Genomic DNA, 17,286 nt, shown 5'->3' with positions numbered 1-17,286 from the left:
GCGTCTAGAACAAACTTCTACATATTAGGGACCCCCAGTTATATGTGCATTAGACAAGATGTTTATATGTTTATATTTATGTTTTATTATTACCCTGAACAGAAATAAATGTCTGGCCTATTGGTGGTGGGGAGATAATTGTGGAAAGAGTGAACAGGACGATGAGAAAAGACATTCTTATACATCTGTAGAGTGCAAAACACTTAGACCCTTAATCTAACTCGGGGCCAAAGGTCAGTCTGTGCCCAGCTATGGTCTGGTACTTTCCCCCTGGCACTTGAAACAGGCCGAGGCCGTTTTACTAGATTTCCAGAAGAGGAGAGGAAATGCTTATTACGTAACCTGGACGAGGTCGAGAACGAATTCCACTTTGCTCTATTCAGGCAAATCCTTCAAATAAATCCAGAAGTGTTTTGGTTCAATGATGAAGGCAAGTGGCAATTTCCGTTCAGATCTAAGATATTTGGGTTTGCTTATTTCTTATATGAAGCACGGAATAGATGGAAAAGTGTAGTATATGTTTATGTGAAATAGCGCTTCTTTTTGTCAAGTCCATCTTATTTGGACGTCTACTACATATTGTATATCTGAATTACTTATCATTTTAATTTTTGTGATATAAGAACTTGTTTTCTCTGTTCTGTTTCATGTAAACAGTGTCCTAGCCAAAGTGGGCTGGGCACTAGATTTGGTGTTAGACACTATAATAAAAACCAATCATCAATCATTATCATCAGTTGGTCTTTCACTGCTGCGGACTTCTAGCAAATGAAATGATAATGCAATTAAACCATTCCACATTGCTGGTGACCCCCTGCGACCCCCTCAGACCACACTTTGGGAACCACTGATCTAGAACTATGTGCTACAATGAAGAGCCTTATTATTATTAATATGAGGAGTCATATTCACTGAGAATGTAACGTTTTCTGTTGCCACTGACCTATAAACCTAACATTTGCACAATGATAGCCTTTCTCTGCACCATTACATTCCTGACCCAGGCCTCATGGGATTACATGATACATTGTGTACACACACAGAGCAACTTTCAGCCTCCACGTCCCACGCAGGGTCAGCCTGATGTTGCTGAGATCAGTGGTGAATTATTGGGCCTGATGGTGTGGACCAGGGTTAGACTGCCGACATATCAGGCCGATATTAGCCAGTAATGTAGAATTATCAGCCTGTAATGACAATCCACTGCCGATATGATGGAAGTGGATGATGAGTTCCTCCCAGCAATTTCATCAGTAATAGAGAGTTTTAGGGTTACATGTTGTTTGGGAGGCTTTTCCACCTTGACAGGAATAGCCTAACTATTTAGGGGAAACAAGGAATTCTTGTCATTTTTGGCATGAAAATGATATTGAAAATGGGCACAAAATGCAGCTATGGGCAGCTTCAGTAGAACATTATTGGTATCAGCCTTAAAAAACCCATAATGGTCAAACCCTTGTGTGGACTAGGTCTAGGTTCAAAGTCATGGTAGTGTGGGTGTAGTGTAGATGATCTGTTCAGTGTTAGGAGAAACTTAATAATAAACAGAACTTATTGTTGAGCCATCTGTCCTGGGCCAAATTCAGTGAGATATATGCATAGATAGATAGATTTTTATTAATTTGTCGTGCACCACATGGTGCCCAGCCCGTATGGGCTTACAAGACACAAAGACGTTGAGTTCCTCCAAACAAACAAGAACCAGAAACAAATAATAATTAAAACATATAAATCAAAGTCATACATTCAAATAAACAGCGTCTCCATTCTCAGTCTCCATGCTTTCCCAATAAAACTGGCCACACTAAAAACTTCCTCTCTGAAAAACCATTCCAACTTAACATCATCTCCTGACCAGAACAACTCAGGCTTCCTGTTTTGCATTTTCTCAAATAAAAGCAGTCTTGGTTCCTCATATAACGTACAATGAAACAAAAAATGAAATTCATCTTCAACAACACCCAGTTCACATACAGCACAGTCTGCAATAAGAGGTGGACACTTAACCAGAACGCCATACCTGCTCCCTCCCAACCCTATTTTGTCTACATCTATGTGAGGTTTCTACACAGACGCTCACCCTAAATAGCAGTGGAATAGTAACATCAGATCCAGTGTGAACCCGGGTTTGAACCGGGCTCCTCCAGCTGACGTTCATTCAGCAGACGGCTAAAATAAACACGGCACTGTACTGTGTATATGTGTCAGAGCACCACGCACCCAAACACATATACATAACACATACACAGTCTCCGCACACTCCAACTGTGATTATTGCACACATCAATAACATGATGTTGTGGAGAGTGTTGCTATTTTCTCTCTCCAGCCTTCAGTGTTTGTGTAATGGAGCTCAGCCTTTCCGGTTATTGTGTGAGAGCGAGAGAGAAGGGGGAAAAAGAGTGAGTGGCCGGAGTCTGACAGAGCGGGCAGCCAGAATATCTGGGACACACACACACACACACACACACACACACATAGACTGATTGGCACACAATCTGTTGGAGGCAGATCAGTGTGTGGGAGAGGAGGGCTCGCTCTCTGACCAAATACACTGATACAAAACACACAAACGCATTCATGTACACAAACACGCACAAGCACATTGACACACATTGACTGGAACACAGTCTATTGGGGGCACATCTGTGCGTGGGCGGGCCGACTGACCAAAACACACCGATCTTTTCCTCCTCGGTCGCAAAAAGTACACCGGGTGAAGCCAGCCAGTTAGACCGAGGTGGTGAGTTAAGCGGGAAAGAATGACTGTATGCTACGACAACTGAGAAGAAGCTGGAGAGGCTTCAGTTAGAACGCTGGAAACGGAGAGGAAAGAGGGGAAAGGGTGGATGAAGAGAGAGGAAAAGGAAGGAAAAGGGGGACGGAGGAGGGAGATGTTATATCAGGGGCCTGTGATAAGTCTAATCCACACAATCCAGGTCAACGGATTCTTCTGTCCTCCTCCTCCGCACACACACACACACACACACACACACACTAGTCTGGCCCAGCCACCCGCCACTCTGCATTCCCTTCAAGCACACTGACGGACAGAGAGAGCGAGGGATAGATGGGAGTAGGGGGAGGAAAGAGGGGAGGTGAAAGGACACAAGGCCATGACCTAATGTTGTGCCAGAGAAGAGAGGAAAAGAGCTGCAGAGAAGCAACACTGGGAGAGGAGGACCGGAAGGGAGGGGGGGGGGATCCAAAATAGAGAGAGGGAAGCAGGGAAGGAGGGAGGGAGGGAAGGAAAACGAGGCCTTGAGCAGGGGAAGGGAAGAGGAGATCTAAATGAACAGAGAGGAGGGGAGAAAAAAAGAGAAGAGCAGCAGCCTCAACACACGTCATTCTCCCTTCCTCTCTCAAGGAACACATTCCCCTCCTCCCTCCCTCTCGTCTCCTGCCTCATTCTGTTGTTCCTTAAAAAAAAAAAAAAAAAGAGAGAGAAGGAGGGAAATAAGACTGGGGAGCAGAGAGATTAGAGGGAGGGGTGGGGGATGAGGGGAACAGGCAGGATAGAAAATACAAGGCACAATAAGAGGGAGGGAGAGAGTAGTGGCACGCTGCAAGTCACAGAGAGGTCAAGAGAAGAGGGTGAGACAGAAGAAGAGGGAGACAGAGGATCAGAGGGAGAGAGGGATGATGGGGAGAGAGAGAGAGAAAGAGAGAGAGACAAGGGAGAAAGTGGACCTCCTGTGGATCGTCATCTGCCACGTCCATCCGCCCGCGTGTGGTTATACCAGAGTGTTGCTCCTAATTCTTAATCGCCGTTAATCCCTCATCCACTCTCTCCCTCTCCAGCTCTCACTTTCATTTCTATCCCAGCCAGCCGGCCAGCCAGCCAGCCAGCCAGCTATAATTGATGCTCTTAACTAGATACACGTTCTCAACTACATGCCTCACTTTCTCTTTCCGTCTACCTCTCCGTCTCACTTCACCTCGACTTGCCTTTCCTCCCGCTCTCTCTCCAGTTCCAAGCACTAAAACATTAAGGGCCTTGGAGATACGCAACACCTGAGCTAGTGCCGAGCTACGCTGCACGACACGACAGTCACTCCAGTCTCACTAATAGGTTACTGATGTTTCCCCGCTCACAGATGCGGTGTCAACACAGATGAGTCCTATAAAACTGCGGTGCTGATAGTAAATGTCCGGAATGGAGAACTTAACGCTCTGCCAGAGGATTATGTCCTTCAGTGAAGAAAATATATGGCGAGGGTAGACAGGGCAATGGGTCTACACTGAGCAATTAACGGAGTGAAATGGAGCTGTGAAGCTTTTATTGACCTGTCTGTCTGTGTGTGTGTGTGTGTGTGTGTGTGTGGGCGTGGCAACTGACCGGTGAAGAGGTCTCCGTTGCTGTAGGCCTTGCCGCGTCCCTCCTCATCGTTGGGCACGGCCGACACCTGCTTGGCCGAGGTGCAGCCCATGGCCTCACACTCTGAAACCTCTCCTCATCGCACTCTCACCTGGGGGGGGGAGAGAGAGAGAGAGAGAGAGAGAGAGAGAGAGAGAGAGAGAGCGAGAGAGAGAGAGCGAGAGAGAGAGAGAGAGAGACTTTTTATACACACACACAGAACCTATTTATTTTAAGCATGTTCTTCTGCTTTCAAGCGCCAATTCGCAACACCAGTGTATTTGTTTTATTTTGGCGACATCAAGGTGCTAAATCGGTCATTGCTGTGGTGTTTCTGCACAGAAATCCAGTTATCCTTGGATTTTCTGTTGATGAAGTTTGAGTTTCTGTAAGTATTGGTCTCTTCTTTGTTCAGCCATGACGGCTATCACCGGCAGTTGTGGCATTTCTTCTTCTATTTATTCCAAACAAACTGCAGTTGCTACTGCAGGAAGCATAAAACACATCACTTGCTGTGCAGCAGAATCATTTTCTCCAGAGAGACCTATCTGACATCAGGTGTTTTGAAGAGCAAATGCAAAAGCTTTCATGAACTGGGTGCAGTTTGAATCACTACCATAATATATATCAATCAGTGATAGAGAGGAGCAAAGCGGACATTTAAAATATGAAAATGTCGCTGTGACAAAGTGACATTTATCTGTTTGTTTGGTTCCAGTTCCTCTAAGTTAAATCGGTAATCCACCGCTACATAACACTGCTATATATTAACTATCCCAGGTCTGTTTATGTTTAGCATTAGTATTTTGTTACATTAACATCTACACAGTTGCAGATTATTACTTTAACCCATCGGGCGCTTCTGTTCAGTCTTAACATTCCCACTGCCACTGTGTGTGGAGAGCAGGGGCAGCAGGGAGGCCCAGTGGCCAAACAGACCAGACGACCCGGGTTCAGCCCCCGTGTCGGCGAGCATCCGGCCTGCTGAAGTGTCCTTGAGCAAGTAACTGAACTCCTACCAGCAGCGGGGGCGTTGCTCTGCACCCGACCCTGAGCTCTGACCTCGCTGCGGAGAGGGCAAGCGAAAAGTGAATTTTCCCATCACCGAAAACAAAAAGAGTATCACTTCATTATCATTCAGACGAGAGGAAAGTAACGACTCCCACCCAGCAGGCCAGCTGACACAGAGCTGCTGATGTCTCTGTCACTGTGGAGCGTCACTGTCAGTCAATCACACGCGCTGTCATGGAAGGCCTCACGCTGTCAGACACATTACACTATAGATAGTCTCAGTGTCACTCACACACGCCATATGCTGTCACTGACAGAGCCCAACTAACTGCCAGTCACAAAAACCTGCACACATACACACACACACACACACACACAAATACATGCGCAGAAGCAGCCTGGCTCAATGATTAGCCATCACCAAAATGAAAATCTGCAGTGCCAGTAAAGAAGTGAGAAGAAGACTGGCAGATGAAGAGAGCGGAGGGGGTTTGGCAGAGAAAAGCCGTGGTAGGGAAGGCGAGGAGGCGGGAGAGATTGGAGAGGCAGAAACACGAAAGAGACAGAAAAGACAAAGCGAGCCAGGGAGGAGGTAGGTGGTTTGAGAAGGAAAAAAGAAGAAGGGGATAGGGGAGAAGGGGGACAGAGAATGGCTGGGATAAAGAGAGGCCAGAGAGAAAGAGGAGTACAGAGAGAAATGTGTCGAGCTTCAAAAGACCGCCGCCATCCCTCCCTCCTCCCCCCGCCCCCTCCTCCTCCTCTCCTCCCTCCTTCAATGATCCTCGGAGCGTTTGAAGTTGACAGGAGGCCAGTGTTTACTCCTGTGTCGAGGCTACTGCAGACCAGCCTCCACCTCTCTGGACACAACACAAAGCACCAGGTGTACAGGGCGAAAGGGAGTGGCTGCTCTGTGTGTGTGTGTGTGTGTGTGTGTGTGTGTGTGTGTGCATACATGGGCATTGTATGACTTGCTGTATGATTGTGTGACAGAATGTAGCCTTTTTGTGTAGTTAATGCTGCTGTGAATGTGTGGTGTGTGTGTGTGTGTGTGTGTGTGTGTGTGTATGGGACGAGTGAATTTGTGCATGAATCTCTTTCTCAGCTCCCCAGGTTAAATAACATTAATCTCTGGAGGCTGAGCAGAGCTTACACATGACTTTCTCAAAGGTGTATGGAGTGAGAGGGGATTGTACCTGGAGAGAGAGACAGAGAAGATCAAGACACACACACACATACACACACGAACACACAGAAGATTGGGATGTTTCAGCCAGCTGCCTTCTAAGCTCCTGCCAGCAGTGTGTGTATATGTGTGTGTGTGGTTGTGTGTGTGGTGTCACCTGTGGCCTGAAAGTGAGGCCTGGTCCAGAGAGCAGCTTATCAGCCAGTTCCAGGCAGTCTGGGACGCCACTTACTAGTACTACTGCTCTGGGACAACTCAATTACAGCTGACACACACCCCCACACACACACACACACACACACACACACACCACATACATACACGTACAGAAGGAAGATGGTAATCCAGTTATAGGCACGTCTTTGCAAAAAGGCACTAGAGGCAAGTTTCATAGACAGACTGAGAGAAAAATATCTTATCCAGCACAGCCTGTCTCTCAACAGTGTTGTTTAAATGAGGATCCTGCAACAACTAGGACAAGGCAGTGGCTGGTGTGTACCCAGAAACCCTGCCTGAGGGGTGCATGTTACCTGTCAGGGAATCACAGCAAAGTGCAGCACAGAGAGGGCGACAGAGACAGAGAGCAAGAGAGACAGAAAGAGAGAGAAAAAGACAAGCAGGTAATGAGATAGAGGAGACAGAGAGAGAGAGAGAGCGGTACAGGCTCTCTTAACTCTGAGCTAATAGTGTAGAACTGAAGTGAATATTGGATTAGCCGAGCACAGAGACTCCCTTCTGAAATCGTTGAAGGAACTGTATTGAGAATCTGAGTGGCCTTGATGGATTTAAACTTTCAAAGGGTCTTCACTGCGTGGGCAGCATCTGTTTGAAGGGCTTTGATTTGTGTGTGTTGAAACATCAAATTGTGAGTAGGAGCAGGCTAAAAATAGGCCTAGCAGTCACAGAACTATTGTTGCGCGCAGGGATAATGCTAGGCTGTGTGAAACTGTAAGCCAAGCAGCTACTACTTGGGTTATACATACAGTATTGGCTACAGTCTAAATAGTAGGCTGACTATAATAAAGCCAAATAGACAACAATGAAGCTGAACGTATGCCTAGAATAATGTAATGGATACAGGGTCCCACCCTCACTTGGACATAAAACTCAATGACTTCTACGGTGAAATTCAAGGACTCAAAATTGGCATGTTTCTGGGGTAAGACAAGATGTTGGACAAAATCAGGCATCACAGAGGCCTCCGTTTTTACTCATGTTCTCGTCAAGTCAAGAAATCACGGTGAAATCGTTCATTTTACAACTGCTGCTGTATCAGTGAAAATATCCATCACAGGGTTTTCCTCAGTATGTATTGATCCAAGGCCGGAGAGAGATACAGAGAGCTGAGGCATACTGATGAATTTGGGTGCTACATTTTAATCAAAGATCAAGTACTTTCAAGGCCCTCCATTCATTTTCAAGTACTTCTACGGCCTTATTTTAGTTTTCTCAAGTGCACAAACTTTCAAGGATTTTCAAGGCCCGTGGGAGGAACCCTGCTGGATTACACTAAAACACAAAGGCTTAGGCTACATCCACGCTAATACGTTTTCGTTTTAAACGGCGTTTTAAAACGAAAACGCTCTCCTTCCACACGAGCGTTTCAGAAATAATCTCCATCCATACTCACATGACCATTCACGTACACTGGGCATGTGCGTGCCGGTGTAAACAGGAAGCAGATTGTCTACTCTGCGGTTGGTTGCTCAGTTGCAGAAAATACTACGGAGGAAGAACAGCAATGGCGAAAAGTAAGACCAGAGACTTCTTTGCTTGGACCGACGACGAGGTGGAACTGTTACTGAAAGTAACACATGAGTATAAGGCGGTCGAGGCGGCGGAAAACATAGATTGAGTCAGGGAAGGACACGTCGTGACTGATAAGACCCAATCAGGAAGCGAACGTGGGTGTCTGCGTCATCGTTTTCAAAAGTCTCCGTTTTCAAAACTCTCCGTTTCCGCCCGTCCAGACTAAAACACAATCCCGGAGTTTTCGAACTAAAACGGGGTCAGCAGCGTTTTCAAAAGTCTCCGTTTTAGGGGTTCAAAAACGCCGGAGTAGTGTGGACGCTAGGCGTAAATGTAGCAAAAGTTATGCGTTTTAAAACGAAAACGTATTAGTGTGGATGTAGCCTTAGGCGGCAAAAGAGTATTAGGTATTGTTGCAATGGCAATGTGGCGCTTGCTGGACCTTTTTGTGCAAAGCGCTTTACAGCATCGTGGGTGCATACACTTTTAGCATGGGTGACCCCCAGTAGGAATCAAACCCACAAACTGGAGTGTCAGTACCAAGCCCACTGAGCCATCCAGGACCACAGTGGGGCGTTGCACAGGGTTCAGTCAACCCACAGGGCAGCTGGACAATGCTGCTCTATGTTAGCCTACTGCAGCAGATGTGGAAGTGTGTCAATGGGACAAGCTTACTCTGGCAAGTCAGCTAAGACCCTGACACCAACCATCTCACTTCCTCCATCTCTCTTGGCCTCTCTCATATACATCCCCCCCCCCCCCACACACACACACACACACACACACACACACACACACACACACACACACACAGCTGAGCGAACGTGATCTCATAAACATCCGATGTCTGAAGGGGATAAGAGTTCTACAACTGACTGGCACACAACCATCCTAAGACATCCACGCAATCGGCTCCAGATGCTTAACATTCATCCTGGGCATATTCGCCAAAGCAAAGTAGTAGCCTAATTTAGAGATATAAATAAAGCCATGATGTCAGCCAGCAGGTCTTGCGTCATTTCAACTTGAACTTAAAAACCGGGTTTGGCGAAGAGAGCCATCTGTCAAGAGGCGACGTTTCACCCCTCGAGCAATCTTGAGTACGTCAACTTAATCGTCCTCCTCACACACACACAAACACAAACATAATAAAGGCCTAGGCAACACAAAAGGCCCCCAACTTTTATTTAAAGCGCGTTGAGGCCGAAAGGCATTCTTAGCACGCGGCAAATAACCAAGCCCTTAAAATGAGCATAATTTGGGAAACACACAGGCTTGCCTATGCCTGCATACCTGGAGGCATGACCTACTCTCAGTTGTGTGAATAAGCCTCCTTTACAAGTCAGTTTGTCAAAGGAGGAACTCAAAAGGACTGTGGGGGAGATGTGAGTGTACACGCACACACGGGGCGTTTGCTTGCGTAAATACACAACACACACACACACACACACACACACACACACACGCATCACACACATACACACACACACAGGCTGAGCAGTGTGCGGTGTGAAGGTTTCTCAAACATAGAGCTGTGCCAGAGGCAGCGTGAGCGACCACAGAGCCTGAAAAACTGGCTGAGCGAAAGAGAGAGAGAGAAAGAGAAAGAGAGAGAGCATGAGAAGTACTAGGGGGCAGGTTGGGAAGACTGTTACAGCCAGGCTAGGGGTGTTATTTTCTGTATGGATTCCCTTCTATGTTCCCTTGATTACTTCCCTTCACAAACCTACTGGGAGTGCCTGGGTGTAATTAGCAAGGTGGCTTTCTGGTAAGAAAAGAGACTGAAGGCATGGGAAGGGAAGTGATGACTTTAGCCCCGGTCCAAAGCCACGGGGAGACTGGGAGCTCCGGGGCAGATCTCTGGGGCCACTGACAGTGTCCCAGCCTGTGACAGAGGACCACAGCTCAGAGCGTCACACTCTGCCTCACTATGCTGCGCTACTGAGTGCTGAGCAATGCTCTGCTGGACTGGACTGATCTGTATTAAGCCGAGCTGGACTGGACTAGTCGGTGCATTGCTGTACACGCTAGCGGTTCTCTTGGTGCTGTGGCACAGTTTGGCCAAATCCACTCACTCTTCACAAGTGTCCCATGAGGTCAAGTAGTGCTGGATATATAAGGAGAGGTGGCAAACAGAAAGTGCTGCTGAGAACATCCTAACAAGCATTAAACTGAAAATATGTGTGTTCATAAATGTGCAATTTGTTCTTTTTTTCTGTTTACATTTGAGACATTTTGCCAACATTCTTATTCAGAGAAACTTGCAATAAGTGCAACAGCAGCAACAAAAAGACTTTGATTCCCAGATGTCTAACCTTATGAAATGAATGTAATAATTTTGTTTGACATCTACTTTCTTACCATAAGAGCACAAAATCTAAAAAGGTGCACCTGAGCTTGCTTCGCGAGTCACGACTCCGCTGGTGGAGAATCACGACTGTGTGCTGCACTGTGTTGTGTGTGTCTCTGCCTCTGTGACAGGGCAGAGGTTCAGTACGACGCCTGGGCCAACGCGCCATAATATTTACTCTAGCCAGGGAGCAAATGCTGCACCTCTCCTCTTGTCCCAGTTTAAGCACTCCATCAGTCTGACAAGCCTGGGAAGCCGTGCCAACACACATACACACACACACACACATATACACACACACATTGCCTGGTAGACACTCAGCCAGTAAAGGTTTCTCCTGAGTGGTGTGGTATTGCTTCAAGTGTATGTCTCCATTCTCTCTCGCCGTCTGCTGTCGTGTGAGCAGCGCCTCTTTCCTCTTTCTCACTATTGTAATGAGGGTGAGAAGTGGTCAGGGAGGGATGGATGGGGGAAGAGGAGGAGAGAGAGGGGGGAGGGAGGGAGGGAGGGAGGAGGGGAGATATAAGAGCTCCTCTGTTCTGTTTGGTGAAACCGCGGCCCGGCCTTGTGACTGACAATGAGAGACACATACACACATAAAGAGATAGCACATAGCTGTGGCATGTGCTGGTAAAGCAACGAGTTCTCGACAAGTTGTTGCATACATATACTTTGGCAAGAGGCCTATGTTTTTACTTCAGGCCCGTAAAACCAGTTGAGTTGAACCTGACACGTCTGCATGGCTCTCACTATCTCCTCTCACTACTGTGGCTTATGGAGAGAGAGAGAGAGGGACAGGGACAGAGAGCGAGAGGGAGAGAGAAAGAGGGAATGAGAGGGACAGAGAGAGAGAGAGAGAGAGAGAGAGAATAGAGGTGAGCGAGTACATTTCAGATCACTATTAGTCACCTAACCCCATAGATCAGTAGAGTAGTCTAATTGACATCAAGCCTAATGTTCTTACAGAGCAGTCTTGGGCAGCATCTTGGGTCAGGTGGAAACAAACTTGTACTAAAATGGATTGTTCCAGCTGTAATATAGGCTAGCCTAGAGGATAAAATGTCTCTTCTAAGGTCTGTGTCTGGTTAATGGCTCGCATTTGTACCGCTGGGTCCTCCAGTGCGAGACCGATTCCCTGAAAGAGCAAAGGCAAGAACCCATGCCCATGTTATTCTTTCCAATTCCATTCTATTCTGCTCTTTCCAATCGTGACAGCAGGTCAGAGCCTGAGGTGATAGGTGGGTGAAGAGCAGGGCCAACAGAGTGGAAAAGTAACTCCTGAAATCCCTTAGCGATATCATGACTTCCTCCTGGGCTGACATGAAACACACACACACACAACTCACTCAGACCCTGAGCTGTCTTACAATAAGAACCGAGCCTTGGCTTATACATGCATCAGGTAACCAGGGTGGGTCGTTAACACCAGTTATCAGTCAGTAGTGGTACATTTTGGATGTGCTCGTCAGGTTTATCTATCCTACAAACCACTTTGGCAGGCACCCAACCAAACTACGGATTGGAGATCCTATTCTATTCTTAAAATGTAATTAACAGGTATATTTTGGGACTTACCAGCCGCTGTGGTTTGTAGAAAACAGAAGTTACTTCCCTGCCCTGGCTGCCACTCTTTCACAGTGGAGGGAGTGCTGCTGATTGCTGGTGCTGGACCTACAAAAAGGTGTGTATGGCATGGTTTATGTTTGTGCTATCTTTGCAGTGTGTGTGTGTCTGTGTGTGTGTGTGTGTGTGTGACTGCTCATTCATCACGTTTCCTAACAGACAGTTACACGTGGTCGGTAGGCTAGACCTACTCCAACACGGTAGCTACACAAGGTCAAGCCTGTTTATGTCTTCTCATCCAAATCCATCTGAATTGCTAACAAATCAACCCACATGTGGCATAATAAAAGAATACCACCATGAATATTCATTAGAAATTACCAGTGCTGAAGAAAATAAATATCAATCTATGTGTAATTGGCGAGTATGCTGCAGGATAATTGGCAAAGCAGTTTCCTATGTGTGTCTGTGTGTGTGTTTTCGCTAATGAGCCTGTGATCCTGCAGGAACAGCTGAATAGAGTGTCGGTGGTGCCAGTGAAAAGAATACATTTGAAATATATGCCTGTTTTAGCCCTTAACCAACTAGCTGCAAATGAGCCTGTGTTTCATGTCTCAACATGGCTGGTGTGATTTTCCAAGTATTATTCTTTCAGATGCAAAGCAGTGCTTTTCTCTGTCCATTATCCTGCACAGGGGCACACACACTGTTCCAGTATGAGTAATGAAACCATTCAGTCAATAGAGCCTTCAATAGTTCCTAATCAAATGCTCAAGAGACTAATGGCACCTCACCTCGGCTTATGAGGCATAGTGACCACAGACAGTTGCAGGTCTGCGTGTCTACAAACAATACCCATCAGTACCATACTGATTTTTGCTAGTCGTATCAATGTTGAGGCATCAAAATGCTTCCAAATGTTTGATTCTTACAGTGGCATCTCAAGTTTTCTAGTGGACTGAATTAATGCATTTTCATTGACAAAGTCAATTGAGCACCATCTGATTCCATTTAGAAAAGCAACTGGCATGAACAGCCGCTACACATAAAATAATTTACTCTATCACATAATTCAATGTACTTTCATTCACCACAAGGTATTGATAAATGTAACCTGGTATCAAATCTAAAGTATGGGAACCAGGTTACATCCCTGGTTACCTTTTCATTTGCAGAATATTTTTCCCATCTGTTTTGACTGGTATAAATCTCCATTATGTAAATCCATGGTAGAAATCATATTAAGTGGTATCATACTGATGTATGCATAAGGGAGGTTTATAAGAGATGTTTTCATAGTTTATTCATCTTTTTTATTTACAGCTACATCACTGATCGGACCCAGTATTTGGTATCGAAACATTTTCAAACATACCTAACTCAAGAATGTAGTAGGTATATCATTTTAAGTTATTTTAATCCCATCATCACTTATCTTAATATCAAAAGTATGGGCTCTAATGAAAGCTTGAATGCCCCATTCTTTTCTCACATCAATCGAACAGTGAAGTGTTGTTATCAAGAAGCAGGCCTGCAGAGATCCTATCAGAGTACTGTGGATGTTATCTACAGTGGAGATGAGAAACCAATACATTCTGTCTGATGGGAATACACTGTGCAGAGATTCACACTGCACTTCTGACTGAGAATAGGACAGAGAGGACGCAAAAATGCAGGCTTTTGCCCACAGTCCTGGACCCTGTGCTCACGCCCCATCCCAACTGGACTCTGAACACAAACTACACTGTAAACACAGTCAGGGACACAGACAGGCACTGCTCCATGTGACAGACACAAGCACACTAATGCATGGATACAGACTGCAGGCTACAAGTCCAAACGCTGCTGACTCAAAAGGGGAACAGAGAGAAGACAGGCCATTGGCACAAACAGCTCACAACCACTGTTCTGCATGTCGGCTGCAGTGCTGCGGCTTTGCGATTTAGACGGACAGATAAAAACAGATATGCACCCGCCAGAAATAACAATGCAGATGATAATGACACAGATGCAGTCTTCTGGTTCCTCGTTGCAATATAACAGCGCTTGAGCTTTGATAATTCAGTCAGATAGACACACCAACCAGCCAGCAAGCAAATCAGTCAAACTGAAAGACAAACAGAAACTAGAGGGATCGAGTTGTGCTGGCCTTGTGCTTTCTGCACTGCAATATAGACTGCCTCATCTGACACCTGACACCGCTCAGCACTGCCTCAGAGAGACCACCACACACACGCACACCGAATGCAACACAGTCATGGGAACTCCCTCCCACACACACACACACACAGAAGACATCCTGGTAACCATGGAAACCCTCCTCTTCAAACGGTGACATCACAAATGTTGCATCATGACCCAAACAGGCCAAACAATCACCCCAACTGCCATCAAAATCGGCCCAATCAGCCCAAGGTGAAGAGGCCACAGGGTGGACGGCTGGACGGGCAGATGATGATGAGTGAGAGGATGAGAGGATGGGCGAGAGAGGACAGGAGGACTAATAATAGATGCCCCTGCCTCGGAGAGGGAGAGAGAGAGGCAGAGAGAGAAAGAGGGGGACAGAGAGAGAGAGAGAGAGAGAGAGAGAGAGAGAGCGAGAGAGAGAGAGAGAGAGAGAGAGACTCCTGTATTTCAGTTCAGTGGGCTGGCTGCTGTCTCTACTGCTAGCCGCCGGAACCAAAGCCATATGTGAGCAACGAATCATATGCACACACACACACACACACACACACACACACACACACACCGCACACTGCAATGAGCAAGTGATGGCGAGAGAGAGGGAGGGAGGGAGAGAAAGGCAGATGGAGGCAGATAGATGAAACCAGACAGATAAATCAAGAGTAAAGGAGGGAGGGGGACTTGCAACATGGTCATCCAATCACAGGATCTCGGGTCATCATCATCCTAACCTATATAACCCTAATGTAAGCTACTGGTGACAGCATGCTATGGGCTGTAATGCTGGGCAAAACAACCTACTTTCACACCAGGGTGCTGCACAACCACCAAATGGGCGTAATGGTCTGGTGCAGTTCACATGGGGGAACCTACAGTAGCTGACAGCCATATGGCACACGTACACGAAGCAGACGGGCAGGCAAACTCAGTAACTACTGGATCCATTTGGAAATGTAATGTGTATAGTCTAGGTCTGCCCGGTTGTTACCAAGTGGGCTGGACTAGGGGCTAGGTAGATGAAGCCAGGAAGTGTGTGTGTGTGTGTGTGTGTGTGTGTGTGTGTGTGTGTGTGTGTGTGTGTGTGTGTGTGCGTGTGTGCGTGTGTGCATGTGCGAGCCTGTGCTCCTGCAGGAACAGTTGATTAGAGAGCGTTGGCGTTGGCAGCGAAAAGAATACATTTGAAATAGTCCTATTCTAGCTCTGGCTTACTTTTAGCCAACTAGCTGCAAATGAGCCTGTATATCATGTCTCGGTTTGGCCAGTGTGACTTTACTAATTTTATCCTCTAAGATGCAGAGCGGTGCTCTTCTCTTCCCTCTGAGCCACACACACACACACTGCTCCAGCAGCCATGAGAAATGAAAGCATGCAGCCAACAGAGCCTTCAACAGTTCCTAACCAACTGCCAAAGAGACTAATGGTGATATATGTGATGGACAACAGAAAGCAATGGCTTCTCCCATTATAGCATGGAAGCTGAGAGTTGCACAGTCCAACTGCTACTTAAGTGTATTTGCAAACAAGAAGCAGCAGACCAGAGCCTGGGTATGGGCAGGTCAAACATGACAGTGAGGCAGCAGACGGGGCCTGGGTAGGCAGGTCAAACATGACAGACCGGGCCTGGGGAGGGAGGTCTGTCCCGGAGCTCGTGCAGGGCAGAGAGTTGCAGCTCGGCTAAACAGCTGTGTCCAGCTGCGCTGCGTGGAGACACTGGGCGCTTTGTTCCCCACAGGGAAAGGGAGAGTTGGGGGCAGAGGGAGCGCAAACGGTCTCCGTGTGTGCATACATACTTTAATATCCACAAAGGTTAACGGTCTGTAGCCTCTGCCAACCCAGGTCTGCCTTCTCTGTGTGAGTTTTTTCTCCAAACCAAACGGCCTTACAGTGGGCAGAGAAAGGAGAGAGGGAACAGCGGGACAGGCTGGCACAGCCAACCAGGATGTGTGGAAAATTTGAAATGCACTGAGCCAGCGCTGTCCAAAACGAGCACATTCACACGTACAACAAATGGAAATCGCTCACTTGAATCTTCCCATGTTTTCGCCTAAATGTTAAGACACGCTGCCATAATGCAGCGAACACCACCAACACAAAACATCGACTAAAGCGAAGCCCAAGATGCAGGAAGGAAAGCGCCGGGTAATCACGGTACACACTCAGGAAACAACAACAAAAGAGAGAGCGCTAGGAAAGAAAGAAATTATACGCAAGCACATGTGGTTTTCACTGGTGCAGACGACACCTCTGGGAGACGGTTAACAAGTAATACACATTCGTACTTACTTTGATGAACCGGTTCCGCTCGGTCCACTGGAGAATAGCCGGTCTTCCGGCTGTCTGTCGGGCGGGATCTGCGCTATGGAGACTGGAGAGCTCGGAGCCACTAAACTGAGCGTAAACTGTGGCTTGCGTCATTTCACCAGGATGCCACTATTCCGCGCAGCAATGCAGCCATCTTGCTGAGGAGGAGTGCCTCACCAATCACCACTGGACTAATGTTGTTCTGTGTTATTTTGGGTCCAGCAGGAAAAGTGCACGACCATTCTCTGTTATTATTACCAGTGATGTAGTGGTGTATAAAAATGTGGGTAAACTATGAGCTCATGTGGGCGGTTATCCTCAGGTCAAGCACCCACAAACAAAAATCAATTACAGTATCAGAAAAAACGTTATGTTTTTCCTTTCTTGAAAATACAATCTTCAGTATAACTTTGATTAGTTTGACACTGCTTACTATGGATTTTCCTCATACATTTATGTCAGACTCAAAAGGTGGGTGAATTGAGTTTAGGTGGGTTTACACTTGGCAGCAACAAAAAACATGTGATCTGCTTGTGGAAAAATAATTTGAATTTTAAATCAAACATTCACCATCTATTTAACTATTCC

General features: G+C 46.6%; 1 protein-coding gene across 2 annotated transcripts in view; it reads right to left on the bottom strand.

The window, feature by feature from the left end:
* LOC139929153 (uncharacterized protein C1orf21 homolog) overlaps positions 1–16,812 on the bottom strand; it is a 24,154-nt gene extending 7,342 nt beyond the window's left edge. Inside the window, exons 1-3 of one of the 2 annotated variants that reach the window (XM_071921959.2) lie at positions 16,681–16,812; positions 12,226–12,321; positions 4,340–4,469 (exon numbers count right to left, since the gene is read on the bottom strand). In XM_071921959.2, coding sequence (XP_071778060.1) covers positions 4,340–4,430 — 91 coding nt within the window. In that variant the 5' untranslated portion in view covers positions 4,431–4,469; positions 12,226–12,321; positions 16,681–16,812. The remainder of the gene's footprint in view (positions 1–4,339; positions 4,470–12,225; positions 12,322–16,680) is intronic. The other variant, XM_071921958.2, reaches the window with a different exon arrangement.
* Between the last annotated feature and the right edge of the window lie 474 nt (positions 16,813–17,286).

Source organism: Centroberyx gerrardi, chromosome 9, assembly GCF_048128805.1.
Source record: "Centroberyx gerrardi isolate f3 chromosome 9, fCenGer3.hap1.cur.20231027, whole genome shotgun sequence".
NCBI classification, from domain to species: Eukaryota; Metazoa; Chordata; class Actinopteri; order Beryciformes; family Berycidae; genus Centroberyx; species Centroberyx gerrardi.
This window is presented reverse-complemented; position numbering and strand designations above follow the sequence as displayed.